We start from the raw sequence: 18083 nt of genomic DNA on the forward strand, positions 1-18083 counted from the left end.
TCTCATGTTATCCTTTCATCGCGCTGACTGGCCTTCTGTCCTTGGTCCTGAATTGATGGTTAAGGTGTATGCTGTTTTAATGAGCGCATCTTGGGCTACCAGTCATCGTGGGGCTTCTCTTCAACATTGAATGCTTTCTTATGTGCAAAATGAGAGTTGTTGTCAATATGATGCATTTCAGATAGGCCTACGTTTTTGTAAATGTTGTATGTAGGACCAATACCGTGTGTAGACAAACTTTAACTCTGTTATCATTCATTTGCATTACACAGTTATTGTATGATAGGCTACTGTAAAAGGAATGTCAATACGATGAAAATGACACTACTTGTTCACCCCCTGCCTGCTCTCTTGCTATAGCGTGTGTGTGTTGCTCTCAGAATAGGCATTTACTCTTATTCACGGCAGATTCAAATTACCTACTGCCATGTAGGACATTTCACAACAGCTATGACTATAGAATATGCACTTAGTTTGATTTAGTTTGCTTTTCTGAAGCTCTCCAGCACAGAAAATATTGCGCAACTGGAGAAGTAGCAGCTTGGTTATACACATTGCATAGTGTCACAAATTCAACAGAAATGTAGCCTATAGTTTTAAAAAACTTCTTAGGGATAGCCCCTTTTTTTTCAATTTTCGCTTAAAATGACATACCAAATCTAACTGCCTGTAGCTCAGGCCCTGAAACAAGGATATGCATATTCTTGGTACCATTTGAAAGGAAACACTTTGAAGTTTGTGGAAATGTGTATGTAGGAGAATATAACACAATAGATCTGGTAGAAGAAAATACAAAGAAAAAACTAAACGTTATTTTTCTACCACTATCTTTGAAATGCAAGAGAAAGGTCCCAGTTCTAGCCATCACACTCTGGTTGCAATTCCGATGGTGTCCATAAGATGGCAGCAGTGTATGTGCAAAGTTTCATATGGATAACTTGAAGTATGAGTTAACTACATGACATTAAGTGTGAAGTCACCCAGGTACATTTGGGCAAATCGTGAAGGAGGCATTTGCATTCATATTACATTTTTCTGCAAGAATATCGTCAAATCTGTATACTTGGACTTTGATTTAGCTTTTCCAGTATTAGTAGCCATATTATAAGTTCAACATTTGCAAAACAATCAGTTTTCATAACTTCATAACTCTGAATAGTCTTATAATTTTTGTCCAAAAGGAAGAGGCATGCTGTCGCAAAAGGTTAGCACCAACATTTTGCGACAGATACAGGGTTTTACCGGATACCCCCATAAAACCCAGCTCATTGGCTATCTAGCTAGCTTTGTTTGAACCCAATTGGTGCTTATTTGACAAAGATACAGTTGAACAAATGAAGATCGTCATCGGTGTGCCATGAAAGCGTTGCTCTCTGACCAAATTTGCATCCTATAGGATATACTACACTCCTAATGATATAGTGAAGTCTGGTTTATGTTCTAGGATCTCTGAGGAATACATACGAATGTGATTTGAGTTGTTGAAACAATGTTTAGGGTTAGATTTCCACAGACTCTTTTCTTTGCAAATTGAACGAGTGGAAATACAAAATCGATCATGCATACTATATGGACCTTTTTAGGATATGAAAAAATGATTTTATCTAACAAAACGACACTTGATGTTATCTCTAGGACCCTTTGTATGAAAAAACAGAGGAAGATTTCAGAATGTAAGTACACACTTCACCTTCAGAGGTGAATTTATCAAACCTATTGCAGTGAAAAAAGTGTTTTGATGTTAGGAGCTCTCCTCAAACAATAGTATGGCATTTGTTTGCAGTAATACTACTGTAAATTGGACAGTGCAATTATATTAACAAGAATTTAAGCTTTCTGCCAATATAAGACACTTATATGTACCGACATTTATTGTTTCTCTAAAATCTGCGATGGTGACACAAGGCGCTGAATGATTTACAGCCGTCCCGTTAAGGACGCCTGGTGGGTGGGTGGGTGGGTGGGTGTGTGTGTGTGTGTGTGTGTGTGTGTGTGTGTGTGTGTGTGTGTGTGTGTGTGTGTGTGTGTGTGTGTGTGTGTGTGTGTGTGTCCGTCCGCCCGCCCGCCCGCCCGCCCGCCCGCCCGCCCGCCTCTGGGATGCCTGAGGAGGCATTTTAAATCCATGGGGGGGAAAACAACTAGTATTGCTTTAGATCCCTAATAACACAAGGTAGATTGGTCCTATAACTGTTCAATTGTTTTTTTTTAAATGTATGTGAAATGTAGCCGTGCACTTCAACCATTGGTTTATATAAAAACACAAGAAAGATATGTGCCCCGCTATAACATGTATCTGAAATGTTGCCCTAGCTGCAGTAGGCATACACATAATTATATTTATTTATTTGTTATTTTACCAGGTAAGTTGACTGAGAACACATTCTCATTTACAGCAACAACCTGGGGAATAGCTACAGGGGAGAGGAGGGGGATGAATGAGCCAATTGTAAACTGGGGATTATTAGGTGACCATGATGGTTTGAGGGCAAGATTGGGAATTTAGCCAGGACACCGGGGATAACACCCCTACTCTTACAATAAGTGCCATGGGATCTTTAATGACTTCAGAGAGTCAGGACACCCGTTTAACGTCCCATCCGAAAGACAGCACCCTACACAGGGCAGTGTCCCCAATCACTGCCCTGGGACATTGGGATATTTTTTTAGACCAGAGGAAAGAGTGCCTCCTACTGGCCCTCCAACACCACTTCCAGCAGCATCAGGTCTCCCATCCAGGGACTGACCAGCAGTGGTATGCCACCAAGGGGTGTCCACATACTTTGTATGTATATATATATATATATATATACATACAAAGTATATATATATATATGTATATATATATAACTCTAGGTAAATTCTGATGATACAGCTTTGAGGAATAGGTCTACACCAACATACTGTTTCTTTCACCATCGGGATGTGAAAAAAATGTGTATATTACTTGGTAGGAGTTCATAATGTCCATATAAGATCATTTCTTGATAAATACAAACAAAATACTCTGGACAGTATTAAAAACAGAAAACAGGGTAGACTTCTTAATTGCATTAATTTAATTTGTCAATAAAAAAAAAATACAATCAGAAATGCATCTGGTGATACTGGTAACCTTGCATTTGTGACATGACAAGACCAATTTGTATAGCTGTGAATGATGCATCAGGGAGCCTGTGCTCAGTGAGAGCTTTCTCAGACGGAGGGCAGGCTGGGAAAAATGTTAGACCACCAGTTCACAAAGCGCACCCTCATCTTCTCATGGACGTAGTTCTTGTTCATTTGGGCATTGATCTCCAGGTATTTTTGCCCAGAGGTGGTGTATGCAGGCCAGGTCACAGGCACCTTCGACTCCCCGTTGTTGGGGTCTCTGTGGTGGGAAGGGGTTGATGGTAAGAAAAACATAATGGTGAGGACATTAGATATATATAGTTTTCGTGAGGATAACATCCCTTATACAGTAATCCCATCCAGTGGGGGAGACAAAAACATGATTGCATTGCAGCTCTTTTTTACCCAGTCCTGGCGAAGTTGGTCCAGTAGGCAATCAAGTATCTGGAGACGTCACGGTGGCTGGGCCAGTATGCCAGGGGCGTTGTGAAGGGCTTGCCGAACACATACTGCAGGTCATCAGCATGGTCAGCCTCCATCCAGCTGGGGTAAGGTTGGACTATCCCGGCCATGCGGCTGGGCTCCGAAAAGAGGTAGGAGTAGGTGCGTGCAGATCTGGAGTAGGGCAAGGACAGAAGAAATTACTAGATATCAGATATGTAATGCTAGGTTGGGAAACAAACTGGGTGAGAAGGGCTGTGCTACAGTAACAATGAGGAAGACTAACTGGGCATTAGAGGCGTGCAGGTAGAGAGCAACCTGGGTAGGAACCAGGAAGATGTAGTCAGTTTCGATCATAACAACGGTCTTCTTGATTGTCTTCTGGCTAGGCTCATCTCCCCAGTCAGCCGTGTACTCTGTGAAAGCGTTGTTTGTAGCGGCCTCTCCCTTCTTAGTCAAAGAACTCAAGAGCAGTTTCACGTCTGACCTGTAGTGATAAAGGGGAAGAGAGATGCAATATATATAAAAAAAGTATGTGGAGACCCCATGATATTACTGGATTTGGCTATTTCAGCCACACTAGTGGCTGACAGGTGTATAAAATCGAGCACGCTGCCATGCAGTCTCCATACACAAACATTGACAGTAGAATGGCCTTACTGAAGAGCTTAGTGACTTCCATTGTGGCACAGCCATTCTATTGTCAATGTTTGTCTATGGAGATAGGATGCCACCTTTCCAACTAGTCAGTTCATCAAATGTATGCCCTGATAGACCTGCCCCGTTCAACTGTCAGTGCTGTTATTATGAAGTGTAAACGTCTAAGAGCAACGTCTGCTCAGCCACGAAGTGGTAGGCCACACAATCTCACAGAACAGGACCGCCGAGTGCTGCAGCCCGCAGCGTGTAAAAACTGTCTGTCCTTAGTTGCAACACTCACTACTGAGTTCCAAACTGGCTCTAGATGCAATGTCAGGACGAGAAATGGTTAATCCGGGGCTTCTTGAAATGGGTTTCCATGGCCGAGCAGCCACACACAAACCTAAGATCCCCATGCGCAATGCCAAGCGTCGTCTGGAGTGGTGTAAAGATCGCTGCCATTGGACTCTTGAGCACTGGAAATCCGTTCTCTTGAGTGATGAATCACGCTTCACCATCTGGCAGTTCGACGGAAGAATCTGGGTTTGATGGATGCCAGGAGAACGCTACCCGCCTCTATGCATAGTGCCAACTGTAAAGTTTGGTGGATGAGGAATGATGGTCTGTGTCTGTTTTTCATGGTTCGGGGCAAAAACCCTTAGTTCCAGTGAAGGGAAATCTTAACGCTACATTATACAATGACATTCTAGATAATTCTGTGCTTCCAAATTTTTGGCAACATTTTGGAGAAGGCCCCTTCCTGCTTCATGACAATACCCCTGTGCACAAAGTGAGGTTGGACTATCCCGGCCATGCGGGCTCCGAAAAAACATAAATGGTTTGTCGAGATCTAGTTGGAAAAACTTGATTGGCGGCTATTATAGCAGCAAAGGGGAAACCAACTCCATATCTCCAATAAATATTTTACCTTTATATAACTAGGCAAGTCAGTCAGCCTAGGAACAGTGGGTTAGAATAACAGATTTGTGCCTTGTCAGCTCGGGGGTTTGAACTTGCAACCTTCCGGTTACTAGTCTAACGCTCTAACCACTAGGCTACCCTGCCGCCCCAAATAAGATGTTCGACGAGCAGATGTCAACATACTTTTGGTCGTGTGGTGTATCTCTATATTGTTTTATGTCCCACGGATTCGTGAAGAAATATGAAAAATTAAACAGGAATGTGACCCTGCCAGGTAGCTTTCATTCATACATAGCACCCAGCCTAGCTAATGCGATGCTGTGCAATATTCCTTATTTTTTATATATTTTTTTTCTCTTTCCTCCCTTGATTTGATCCTAATTTTGGCCATCCTACAAGGGTAAAAACATCAATGACTTTTGAATGGATGATGGTTTGGACCATTGGTTTTCTTAGAGGAGTTTCTACAAAATTGACACATTATTTTACCCATTGGTCAAAATATGCATTTTTGATTGGATACCCTAGAGATAAGGCCCAACAGATATATCAACCCCTTCTGAATCTCACTGTGTTAGGGACCTGGCTGAACTGATAACCCTGTCCTTTATTATTTGATTCTACTTCTACTTGTTAGACTCAGTTGGTTCTGTAAAATCTGCAGTCCCATTTAAGCTACACCATCCACATGGCCAACACCGAACAGAGTGCCCTCTTCCTCCCAGGTAACCAATCAGCCCTCTTCCTCCCAGCCCATAGCATAGCCACTCACACGGGGACGTTTGCGCTTGGATTGTTGATATTGGGGATGTCCTGGCCAGCGAAGAGGTGGGCATCCATGCTGTTGACCCCGGCGAGGTAATCAATGTCAGCGGCGTTGTGGAACAGGTTACCTGGGTGATCAGGCAGGAAGTCCCCATCGATCACAGGGGAGAGGACCAGGTTGTCTACCATGGGGGCTAGAGAGACAGACATACCTCTTGATGCTATCGGCAGGACATGGCCATCACCAAATGACTGTGTAATTGTCATCTATACAGGTATCATTACAGGCATCAACGCATGCAAATCACATCCTCTTCAGTGTCTTTCTCACAGCGTGCCACAGCCCCGTACATTAATCTCAGTGAATACTCACTGGAGGGAGAACCACCCAGGGCCGTGGTACCGGCCAGAGTGAGAACATTAGCGTCAACAAGTTTCAGGCAGGCCATCATCTGATCATCCTTGGGGCAGCCCACCTTCTCAGCAACCTAAAGAGACAGAAAGGGGGATGAGACATCCCTTTAACAGCCAATATCCCTCTCTGTCAGTCCATATTCTACCTCATTGTTACAGAAGTACACATACGTTCTCTGCAAAGGCACGGGGGTTCCTGTTGATAGCCCAGGGGCAGAGAGCAACACCACTCTGGGAGATTGCCCTGCGGATCAGCCCTTTGTTATGGGGAGAGAGTGTCTGTGTGGCGGTAAAGTACATTCAAACTCAAATTAGTACATTGCAATCAAACTCAAATTAGTACATTAGTACATAGTACATCTGTACCTATATTTGCTTACAATCATAACAGGAGAACCCTGCTTAATGCTTAAACATATCTAACTATCTAAAAAGTCCAACGTTAAAAAGGTCTGAAATACAAGTGTTTTCCTTCAACCTTTTTAGACACAGGAGTTCTCCGAGGTCTCAGGAACTTGTGACAAACAGCTGACTATGTAGCGTACAGGACATCATGGTCCAAAATAAAGAAGCAGAAATCTCACTGTTCTCATTGTTAAATGTATCACCACCCTATCAACTAACTTCATAGACACAACAGTTAACAGAAACTAGACACTTTGACAATTAAGGTATGCTTTATGGCAGGAAGACCCTGAATAATCATGACATTTTAATGAAGAGTTTATAACATTGAGACTGAAGAAACATCATTCTACTAGACTTCCTTTGTATTTTGACATCACTATCTTCGCCCTGAGAGCTCTGTATTAGAACTGTTACTCTCCTTTTTTAGTCCCACACCTGGAAGCTGGAGCTAACAGCGCCGGCAGACTCCCCGAAGATGGTGAGGTTGTTGGGGTCTCCTCCGAAGGCACGGATGTTCCTGTTTACCCAAGCAATGGCAGCGTGCTGGTCCCACAAACCATAGTTACCTGACATGGAAGACAGCTCTGTGAGCCAGCAGCAGTACTCTACCTACTAATTTCCCATGGGCAGATTCTGCATGTCAGGGCCGGCTCCAGGCATAATCAGTCGCTTATGGAACTCAGTCTGGGGTCTTAACTTACTGTTGAGAGTTTGATTAGTAGAATACATGAGGTGTGATTTCAAAATATTGATGTGCCTCAGCAATTTTTCTCTTGTTATGTCAGTTACTGACAGTCACTCAATTAGCCATGTCAGCTAAGAATGTATTGATTGGTAAGTTAGTCTAGACAGCTATCATTGCCGAATACTGATTAGGCATGCAGGGCATGTGCCCAGGGGACTTGACCTTCAGGGGGCCCCCATTGATTTTGTTTGTCGCTCTCACTCAGATATCATTAAATAAATTAAGTTTTGGCTAAATGTGTAGAAATTCAGGAAATGTTAATTAAAACTGGGAAAAAAAGTCTCTCCACACCATGGCCAAATGGGTAGAGTTTCTTTTTGAGTTACCTTTTGCGAGGTTGGAGACTTTGTTTTTGATGGAAGTTTCCATTTCTAACACATACAGTATGGACACGAAGTTAAAGCAATCACGACGCTGGCCAAATTACTCAAGATTTTACTTCTGGGTTAAGAGAGATTATCTACCTACTAACATACTGTACATCTGCCTCCAACAGAATGGCTCAAGTTTCTGAAAGAGCCAGTTGATTACTAAAAGTTAAACAAACACAGTATTCTTAAACATTATTCTCATAAAGTGGATTCAGTCACCTGAGAATCAGTACATGAAGAAAAGATCAATGTCATACATCAGCTGATGTGACACCGATTGTGCCACGGCCATTTACCCACCCACCTAGCCAGCCAGCCAGCCAGCCAGCCAGGCAAAGCCTTGGTTGACACCTACCAGGTCCGCTGGCATCTCCAGAGCTGAGGAAGCCCAGGGTGCCCACACGATAACCCAGGGTCACCACGATTACATTGCCTCTGTTAGCAATCTCCTCCCCGTCATACAGATAGTTATCCAGGAAGTTTGCGCCCATAGAGCCACCAACCTGGAAACCACCTCCATAGAGCCACACCATTACTGGCAGACCAGTGGAGACTGAAAGAAAGGAGGGATATTTCAATACATTTGAAGAATTACACCATATGTTCATATCATTATTAGTATTACTACACATCAGCAGGTCATACTGTATGATGTCTTGATATATGGATGAAAGACTAGGGCTGACGCCTTATTATCTGGTGTCCTACTCTAGTGACAGGTAAAGACACAGGAACAGGTGTAGGATCTTAATTTGAGCCAGTTTGCTTAAGCAGGAAAATAATCCTGCAGCAACAGCAAATGTAAATTCTTATGTGGATTATAGTCAATGGACATTTTCGTTGAGGTTTATACAATTTTCAAAAGAGAAAATCAAGTCTGAAATTTCAAAGTGGAAATTACAAACTTGAGAAGCTTTTTTAACCTCAAATGGATTACAAGTTTAAGTTCACTACAACTGGGTGATCAAATTAAGATCCTACATTTGTACATAATACATACCGCTGCTGCCCTGAGGGACCCATATGTTCAGGTAGAGGCAGTCCTCTTGGCCACGGGTGTCTGACTGGAGCAGGTTCAGCTGCATACACCTCGGTTTGAACTTAGTGGCCTTGAGAACACCTGGAAGGAGACACAGGGAGAAGCAGTCAGTCAACTGAGATGCGTGTTAGTAAGAGTACGGTCTGATACATGCCTGTCCAATATTTATTTTACAATCTGCTTCAGTATTACCACATTGTTTTGTACAAATAATATGATATTTCTTGCTGAATGGATAGACATCTGAGGCATTTCGTTTTTTGGTACCCACCATCCCATCCAGGGTGACGCTTGGGCTTCTCAAACTTGCCGGGCTTGTCAGCAAAGGGAATTCCTTTGAAGACGTCCATGGTGCGGAACAGTCCATCAGAATTGATGTTCTTCCCCTGCACCATGCCTCCCTCAGTGTACACCACTCCAAGCTACACATCCACACCCAAAGGGCAGATACTAACTCATTAAGCATTCAGTAAAATGTGCATGTGTAAAGTGTGAAACTGTTTTTATAATAGGCACCAATCTATTCAGTGATGCTGTTTTATGGATGTAGTGTCATTGTTTTTTGTTGTTTATTAGTACAAACTGTTGCAAAAAAGATGTTCAGCTGTTGAATTCACACTGCTTGTCAACCCATTGCTGATAAACATGTGAAAAAACCTGCAGCGTGAGTAGAAACGCAGGAGATGTTCTTAACTCTGATGTTTTAAGCCTTTGTGTTTTACTATTGTTTACCTTCTCAGTATAAACTATTTTATACTTAGTAGACCTTTTTTTTGTCCAACTACATTTCTATAGTATCTTCTTCACCTCAACGAGCTGATCAAAACCACAGATAGTAAGAAAAAACATGGCTACATTAAAACAGCTACATTAACAAATATACTATTTGGACATTTGTTTCACTAAAAAAAACAATAATTAATTTAATTACAGTAAAGATCAATTGATAAAAACCAAATCAACTAAAATGGACTTACAGTGGCAGCAGAGGCGGACCCCAGGAACAGGGCAGCAGAAACCAAAATCCCCAGTGTCTTCATAACGGTCATCCAAAGACACCTGTCAGCACACCTTTTATACAGGAGGAGGCCCCTCCCATATTATACCATCACAGAGCTTTGTTTGTTGAGTTTTGTTCAAGTCCATAAAGGTGAAGTTTTTACTGCTCCTAGCAGAACTCGTTGAGGCAAAAGTGAACGTTTGTGCTCGCTAGAGCTGAGCGATTAGCGCTTTTTGAGATTGTTTCGGTTTGATTATGACATTCTTTTCACAGTTTTCAATTTCAATTATATATTTTTTTAATTATTATTTTGAAAATTAAATGTGTTATGCATTATGTGGGTTGAATGTTGTAACCCAGATTAAAATAATAAATGTTTAAACATTTTATTGGTCACATACGCATGGTTAGCAGATGTTATTGTGAGTGTAGCGAAATGCTTGTGCTTCTAGTTCCGACAGTGCAGTAATATCTAACAAGTAATCCAACAATTCCACAACAACTACCTAATACACACAGATCTAAAGGGATGGAATAAGAATATGTAAATCTAAATATATGGATGAGCGATGACCGAGCGGCATAGGCAAGATGCAGTAGATGGTATAAAATACAGTATATACATATGAGATGAGTAATGTAACATATGTAAACATTACTAAAGTGGCATTTTTTAAAGTGCATTGTATTAAGTGACTAGTGATCCATTTATTAAAGTGGCCAATGATTTGAGTCTGTATGTAGGCAGCAGTCTCTGTGTTAGTGATGACTGTTTAACAGTCTGATGGACTTGAGATAGAAGCTGTTTTTCAGTCTCTCGGTCCCAGCTTCGATGCACCTGTACTGACATCGCCTTCTGGATGGTAGCGGGGTGAACAGGTAGTGGCTCAGGTGGTTGTTGTCTTTGATGATCTTTTTGGCCTTCCTGTGACATCGGGTACTGTAGGTGTACTGTAGGGCAGGTAGTTTGCCACCGGTGATAAGTTGTGAAACAGCGGTGAAACAGGATGCTCTCAATTGTGCATCTATAAAAGTTTGTGAGGGTTTTAGGTGACAAGCCAAATTTCTTCAGCTTAATGAGGTTGAATAGGCACTGTTGTGCCTTCTTCACCACACTGTCTGTGTGGGTGGGCCATTTCAGTTTGTCTGTGATGTGTACGCCGAGGAACTCTAAACTTTCCACTTTCTCAAATCAAATCAAATAAAATGTTATTTGTCACATACACATGCTTTGCAGATGTTAATGCGAGTGTAGAGAAATGCTTGTGCTTCTAGTTCCGACAGTCCAGTAATATCTAACAAGTAATCTAACAATTCCCCAACAACTACCTATTGCACACAAATCTAAAAGGGGTGAATGAAAATATGTACATATAAGTATAAAGATGATCGATGACCGAGCAGCATAGGCAAGGTGCAATACATGGTATAAAATACAGTATAATACATGTGATATGAGTAATGTAAGATATGTAAATGTTATTTCTGAAGTGAAAAAATGTGCAAGACTAGAAGTCCTTCGTTGACTGACAGCAAACACTTAATTGAGAAATCCCGTCCATAGTTCCTACTCCTACTAGGAGTAGTGGTGTTGACCAATCACCGACGAAGGGGCATAGACTTCAGCTACCGAACTTCCACTTGCATCATGAAAACATTTTGTGTGCACGAACAGCTGGAAAAAAAACCTGCTGAAGAGCATAACGGAAAAAAAAGATTGTGGACACATCTACTTATTCCAGGGTTTGTCTGTATTTGTACTATTTTCTACATTGTAGAATAATAGTGAAGACATGAAAACTATGAAATAACACATATGGAATCATGTTGTAACCAAAAAAGTGATAACAAATCAAAATATATTTTATATTTCAGATTCTTCAAAGTAGCCACCCTTTGTCTTGATGACAGCTTTGCATACTCTTGGCATTCTCTCAACCAGCTTCATGACGAATGCTTTTCCAACAGCCTTGAAGGAGTTCCCACATATGCTGAGCACTTGTTGGCTGCTTTTGCTTCACTCTGCAGTCCAACTCATCCCAAACCATCTCAATTTGGTTAAGGTCTGGTGATTGTGGAGTCCAGGTCATCTGATGCAGCACTCCATCACTCCCCTTCTTGGTCAAATAGCCATTACACAGCCTGGAGGTGTGTTCGGGTCGTTGTACTGTTGAAAACAATAAACTTGCTTCAAGAAAAAAATGTGTGTGCACAAACCGCCGAAAAGAAACCCGCCTAAGACCAAAACTAACAAAAACGTCACAAAATGTTGCCATAATATATGTGCCAACTGTTTTGACTGGGAGGCATACGGTATCGTCCCCTCTACCCAGAGAGTTGGGAACAGAGTAACATAAATATGGGAGGGACGTTGTCATTGTAGCTTCCATGGTGGGCCCTGGTATATGACATGTTTATTTTCAACTGGTTCAAGATGACAATTCATACTAGAGTCTACCCACAAGTTCAAATCTTGACCTTGAAGGCATTTTTTAATTAACCAGGGACAGATTTAGACCTGGGATACCAGATGGTGGCAAAAATGATCAGGTAGAACAGAAAAACCTCAGGGTAGGATTTGCTTACCCCTGGTCTATAAGATGTTCAATCACATTACTAAATATTTTGCAGCTCATGTAACTCAATCTTTACAATCGATAGATTAGTTAGGTGTCAGAGAATATACAGACAGCAAAACAAATGGCATCCTGGTGGATGGTGTACTGGTATGTGACCTTGGGTATGGGCAGCAGTATGCATGGTGACAGAATTAGATAGCAGACATGCTATTTTTGGAGGTGTGTTGAAAGTGTTTCTTGTCACTTTTTCCATTGGTTATTGTTATGTGTACAATAAAGGAGGAAAGATCACTCCTCAACTTAAATACATTTATTCACACTAATTTGCAAATACACAAAAATGTAAGTTTTTGCAGTGAACGAAGCAAGTTTGTACAATTCTAGTCCATTTCTCAGGGCAGGGGTAGACCGTGTCCTTCCTCACATATAATCCAACATCTCTGTCTGCATCTCATTGTCACTCCTCTTCATCATCATGGACGGCTCTGACTTAGAATACGTGGACAACTACAAATACTTAGGTGTCTGGTTAGACTGTAAACTCTCCTTCCAGACCCATATCAAACATCTCCAATCCAAAGTTAAATCTAGAATTGGCTTCCTATTTCGCAACAAAGCATCCTTCACTCATGCTGCCAAACATACCCTTGTAAAACTGACCATCCTACCAATCCTCGACTTTGGCGATGTCATTTACAAAATAGCCTCCAATACCCTACTCAACAAATTGGATGCAGTCTATCACAGTGCAATCCGTTTTGTCACCAAAGCCCCATATACTACCCACCATTGTGACCTGTACGCTCTCGTTGGCTGGCCCTCGCTTCATACTCGTCGCCAAACCCACTGGCTCCATGTCATCTACAAGACCCTGCTAGGTAAAGTCCCCCCTTATCTCAGCTCGCTGGTCACCATAGCATCTCCCACCTGTAGCACACGCTCCAGCAGGTATATCTCTCTAGTCACCCCCAAAACCAATTCTTTCTTTGGCCGCCTCTCCTTCAAGTTCTCTGCTGCCAATGACTGGAACGAACTGCAAAAATCTCTGAAACTGGAAACACTTATCTCCCTCACTAGCTTTAAGCACCAACTGTCAGAGCAGCTCACAGATTACTGCACCTGTACATAGCCCACCTATAATTTAGCCCAAACAACTACCTCTTTCCCAACTGTATTTAATATATTGATTTATTTTGCTCCTTTGCACCCAATTATTTTTATTTCTACTTTGCACATTTTTCCATTGCAAAACTACCATTCCAGTGTTTTACTTGCTATATTGTATTTACTTCGCCACCATGGCCTTTTTTGCCTTTACCTCCCTTCTCACCTCATTTGCTCACATTGTATATAGACTTGTTTATACTGTATTATTGACTGTATGTTTGTTTTACTCCATGTGTCGTTGTATCTGTCGAACTGCTTTGCTTTATCTTGGCCAGGTCGCAATTGTGAATGAGAACTTGTTCTCAACGCTCCTACCTGGTTAAATAAAGGTAAAATAAATAAATAAATAAAATCATCCTCTCAACTCTCTAGGGTCTTTCTCCTGATAATAGAACTCTCAGGCCCAGAAGACTATGATGCTGCAGAAAGCACAGATATACTGTATGATTGACATAGAAACAACTAAAACATTCACTGTGTCCTCATATTTGATTTAAATCTTACATCAACAAGTCAACAAAACAAACACTGTATACTCACACAAACACACTTATTTCATGTACAATTCATTGATCCACATGTCATCTAATATACTAGATTGCACTCCTTATTGTGCCCACACCTGCACACCGGCAGTGGGGAAGTAACCAAAACCTCAGACAGACAGACTGTTGTGTCCAGAGCTAGAGGAAAGTATTCTCATGGTGACTGGGCCTACAGTATGGTTAATCTTGGACCACACTAGTTCACTTCACATCAGGGATAGCGGAAGTAGGGTTGCTGAAGGTGTGGCCGAACCCCCTGGTCAGCGAACCGTTGTTCAGAAAGTTCAGAAAATAAAGTGAAGTCAGGACATCAACTGTAGGCCTATAACCTCTCACATGTAGAATAATATAATATTAATTAACTCCTCCTGATTTAAGTCTTTCTTGCAGTAAATTCATATAGCAAATTATAATTTTACCTAGGGAACAGGAGTGGAGAAATATGATTTAGTTCTTTCAGCATCTTGAGAGAATGTGACTCTGCGGTTAGGGTGTCACGTTCTGACCTTTATTTCCTTTGTTTTGTATTTATTTAGTATGGTCAGGGCGTGAGTTGGGTGGGCAGTCTATGTTTGATTTTCTATGATTTGGGGATTTCTATGTTTCAGCCTAGTATGGTTCTCAATCAGAGGCAGGTGTCATTAATTGTCTCTGATTGAGAATCATACTTAGGTAGCCTGGGTTGCACTGTTTGTTTGTGGGTGATTGTCTATGTTAGTGGCTTGTGTTCAGCACAGGTCTCATTTGTAGCTTCACGGTCGTCATTGGTTTATTGTTTTTGTATAGTGTTGCAGTGTTCAGTGTTTTCTTTATTAAAATTCACTATGAACACATACCACGCTGCAGTTTGGTCCTCTGATCCTTCTCGCCTCTCCTCTTCAGATGAAGAGGAGGAAGACCGTGACATAGGGACTGTGTATAAATGTTTTTCAGCAATATAAAAGCTGACAGTATTCCAACCAACCACATAAAATATGCATCCAAGAAGAACTTAATATTATCAGAAACAAGTTGGATCGTTTTCCCAGCCTTTAATTTCCTTAACCAGTCAAACTGAGGTTCTTTGGAAATTTTGAACAGAATCTTTCCGCTGTTTTAGAGTTATTGCATTTCCCCCCCAATCACTTAATTCCCTCGCTCCGTGAGAGAAGCAGAAATTTAAGAGAATCCAATCTATTTTACATTATCGGTCCTGGGTTTTTTTATTGTGGGTTGGGGGGCTGAGTTTAAGAAACTCCGGTCCAGTACAGAGAGAAATGGTAGAGAAGCTGCATCTATTTAAATAGAGGGGGCTGAGTTTAAGAAACTCTGGTCCAGCACAGAGAGAAATGGTAGAGAAGCTGCATCTATTTAAATAGGGGGGGCTGAGTTTAAGAAACTCGTCCAGCACAGAGAGAAATGGTACATGAGAAGCTGCATCTATTTAAATAGAGGGCGCTGAGTTTAAGAAACTCTGGTCCAGCACAGAGAGAAATGGTAGAAGAGAAGCTGCATCTGTTTAAATAGGGGGGGCTGAGTTTAAGAAACTCATCCAGCACAGAGAGAAATGGTAGAAGAGAAGCTGCATCTATTTAAATAGGGGGGGCTGAGTTTAAGAAACTCTGGTCTAGCACAGAGAGAAATGGTACATGAGAAGCTGCATCTATTTAAATAGAGGGGGCTGAGTTTAAGAAACTCTGGTCCAGCACAGAGAGAAATGGTAGAAGAGAAGCTGCATCTATTTAAATAGAGGGGGCTGAGTTTAAGAAACTCTGGTCCAGCACAGAGAGAAATGGTAGAAGAGAAGCTGCATCTATTTAAATAGAGGGGGCTGAGTTTAAGAAACTCGTCCAGCACAGAGAGAAATGGTAGAAGAGAAGCTGCATCTATTTAAATAGAGGCAAGTTGAGTAAAAAAAAATCCTACCAAATGTCGGAAATGATATGCAAAAAAACATCTAAATTAGGCATAACAACAATTTTTCCTGCACTACATCTGAACATTAATAAAAAGCAGCTTGACCTATGAGAAAGACTGTAGTCATCACTTGTTGTGTATTGTAACAGTTGTATCCCTCCCCAGGGGGTTCTCCTTCAACTCTTATGAAAGAACTGCAATTCAACACACACTCAAAACCACCTAAACACCATGAAGTCAAACTCTGCCAGGTCGATCATATGTGAATGCTGCACCAGTGTTACAGAGAGAGGTCTCACCTGGATTAAATATATATATATATTTGTCCCTGGCCTTCACCCAATACCCCATAATGTCAGTGTAATTATGTAAAAATATATATATATATATTTAATTAAAAATGAAAAGCTGAAATGTCTTGATTCAATAAGTATTACATTGGAAAGCCTAAAGAAGTTCAGTAGTAAACTTTCCCTTAACATGTCACATAATAAGTTGCATGGACTCACTCTCTGTGCAATAATGGTGTTTAAGAATCTGCCCTTTTGTGTTTAAGAATTTTGCCTAGAATGACATACCCAAATCTAACTGCTTGTAGCTCAGGCCCTGATGCAAGAATATGCATATTCTTGGTACCATTTGAAAGGAAACACTTTGAAGGTTGTGGAAATGTGAAAGGAATGTAGGAGAATATAGCACATTAGATCTGGTAAAAGATAATACAAAATAAATAACCAACCGTTCTTTTATACATTTTTGTACCATCATCTTTGAAATGCAAGAGAAAGGCCATAATGTATTATTCCAGCACAGGTGCAATTTAGACTGTGGCCACTAGATGACAGCAGTGTATGTGCAAAGTTTTAGACTGATCAAATGAACCATTGCATTTATGTTCTAAATGTTGTATCAAGACTGCCCAAATGTGCCTAATTTGTATATTAATAACTTTTTATGTTAAAAATTGTGCACTCTCCTCAAACAATAGTATGGTATTATTTCACTGTAATAGCTACTGTAAATTGGACAGTGCGGTTAGATCAAGAAGAATTTAAGCTTTCTGCCAATATCAGATATGTCTATGTCCTGGGAAATTTTCTTGTTACTTACAACCTCATGCTAATCGCATTAGCTTATGTTAGCTCAACCATCCCATGAATGGGATACCGATCCCAAATAATTATTTTTAATGACTACCTCATCTCTGTACCCCACACATACCAGATACAATGTTATTTTACAGTAAACAAATTGACAACAGACGTTCAGCACTCTTATAGGCAAGGACATTCAACAAGCACAGCACTTACAAAAATGACTGATGATTGGCTGAGAGAAATTGATTGTTAAAAAGATTGTGGGGGCTGTTTTGTTAGACTTCAGTGCGGCTTTTGACATTATTGATCAAAGTCTGTTGCTTGAAAAACATATGTGTTATGGCTTTACACACCCTGCTATATTGTGGATAAAGAGTTACCTGTCACACAACACAGAGGGTGTTCTTGAATGGAAGCCTCCCCAACTGTAATGGCCCTAGGTGTAGCTGGTGTAGAGAGTCAGGCGCAGGACAGCAGATATGAGTAATCAAACGTACAAATAAACAATCACTCACAAAAACCATGGGGGGAACAGAGGGTTAAATAATGAACAGGTGATTGTGGGATTGAAAACAGGTGTGTGAAACAAAGACAAAACAAATGGAAAATGAAGTGGATCGGCGGTAGCTAGAAAGCCGGTGACGTCGACCGCCGAACACCGCCCGAACAAGGAGAGGGACCGATTTCGGCGGAAGTCGTGACACCAACAAAATCCATGTAGAATCAGGAATTCCCCAGGGCAGCTGTCTACTTTTTTCGATCTTTATTGACGACATGCCACTAGCGTTGAGTAAAGCCAGTGTGTCTATGTATTCGGATGACTCAACACTATACATGTCAGCTACCACAGCGACTGAAATTACTGCAACATTTAACAAAGAGCTGCAGTTAGTTTCAGAATGGGTGGCAAATAATAAGTTAGTCCTAAATATTTAAACAACTAAAAGC

General features: G+C 41.2%; 1 protein-coding gene across 1 annotated transcript; it reads right to left on the bottom strand.

Moving 5' to 3' along the window:
• Positions 1-3105: 3105 nt before the first annotated feature.
• LOC110509852 (bile salt-activated lipase) lies at positions 3106-9942 on the bottom strand. Its single transcript, XM_021591012.2, has 11 exons — positions 9829-9942; positions 9123-9273; positions 8813-8932; positions 8168-8365; positions 7132-7262; positions 6460-6567; positions 6248-6362; positions 5882-6068; positions 3836-4036; positions 3514-3723; positions 3106-3367 (listed from the first exon to the last, which is right to left on the bottom strand). The coding sequence occupies exons 1-11, from the start codon at positions 9898-9900 to the stop codon at positions 3193-3195; spliced, it is 1668 nt and encodes a 555-aa protein (XP_021446687.1). The 5' UTR covers positions 9901-9942; the 3' UTR covers positions 3106-3192.
• Positions 9943-18083: the final 8141 nt, after the last annotated feature.

This window comes from Oncorhynchus mykiss, chromosome Y (assembly GCF_013265735.2).
Source record: "Oncorhynchus mykiss isolate Arlee chromosome Y, USDA_OmykA_1.1, whole genome shotgun sequence".
Taxonomy (NCBI): domain Eukaryota; kingdom Metazoa; phylum Chordata; class Actinopteri; order Salmoniformes; family Salmonidae; genus Oncorhynchus; species Oncorhynchus mykiss.

What these genes read in the sequence shown, in the direction of transcription:
- LOC110509852 (XM_021591012.2), bottom strand. Translation starts at nt 9,900, where the DNA reads ATGACCGTTATGAAGACACTGGGGATTTTGGTTTCTGCTGCCCTGTTC. An exon ending in GGTCCCTCAGGGCAGCAGCG is followed by an intron (nt 8,366 to 8,812) that starts GTATGTATTATG and finishes CCTTTCTTTCAG; the next exon opens with TCTCCACTGGTCTGCCAGTA. An exon ending in CCAAGCGCAAACGTCCCCGT is followed by an intron (nt 4,037 to 5,881) that starts GTGAGTGGCTAT and finishes TTATCACTACAG; the next exon opens with GTCAGACGTGAAACTGCTCT.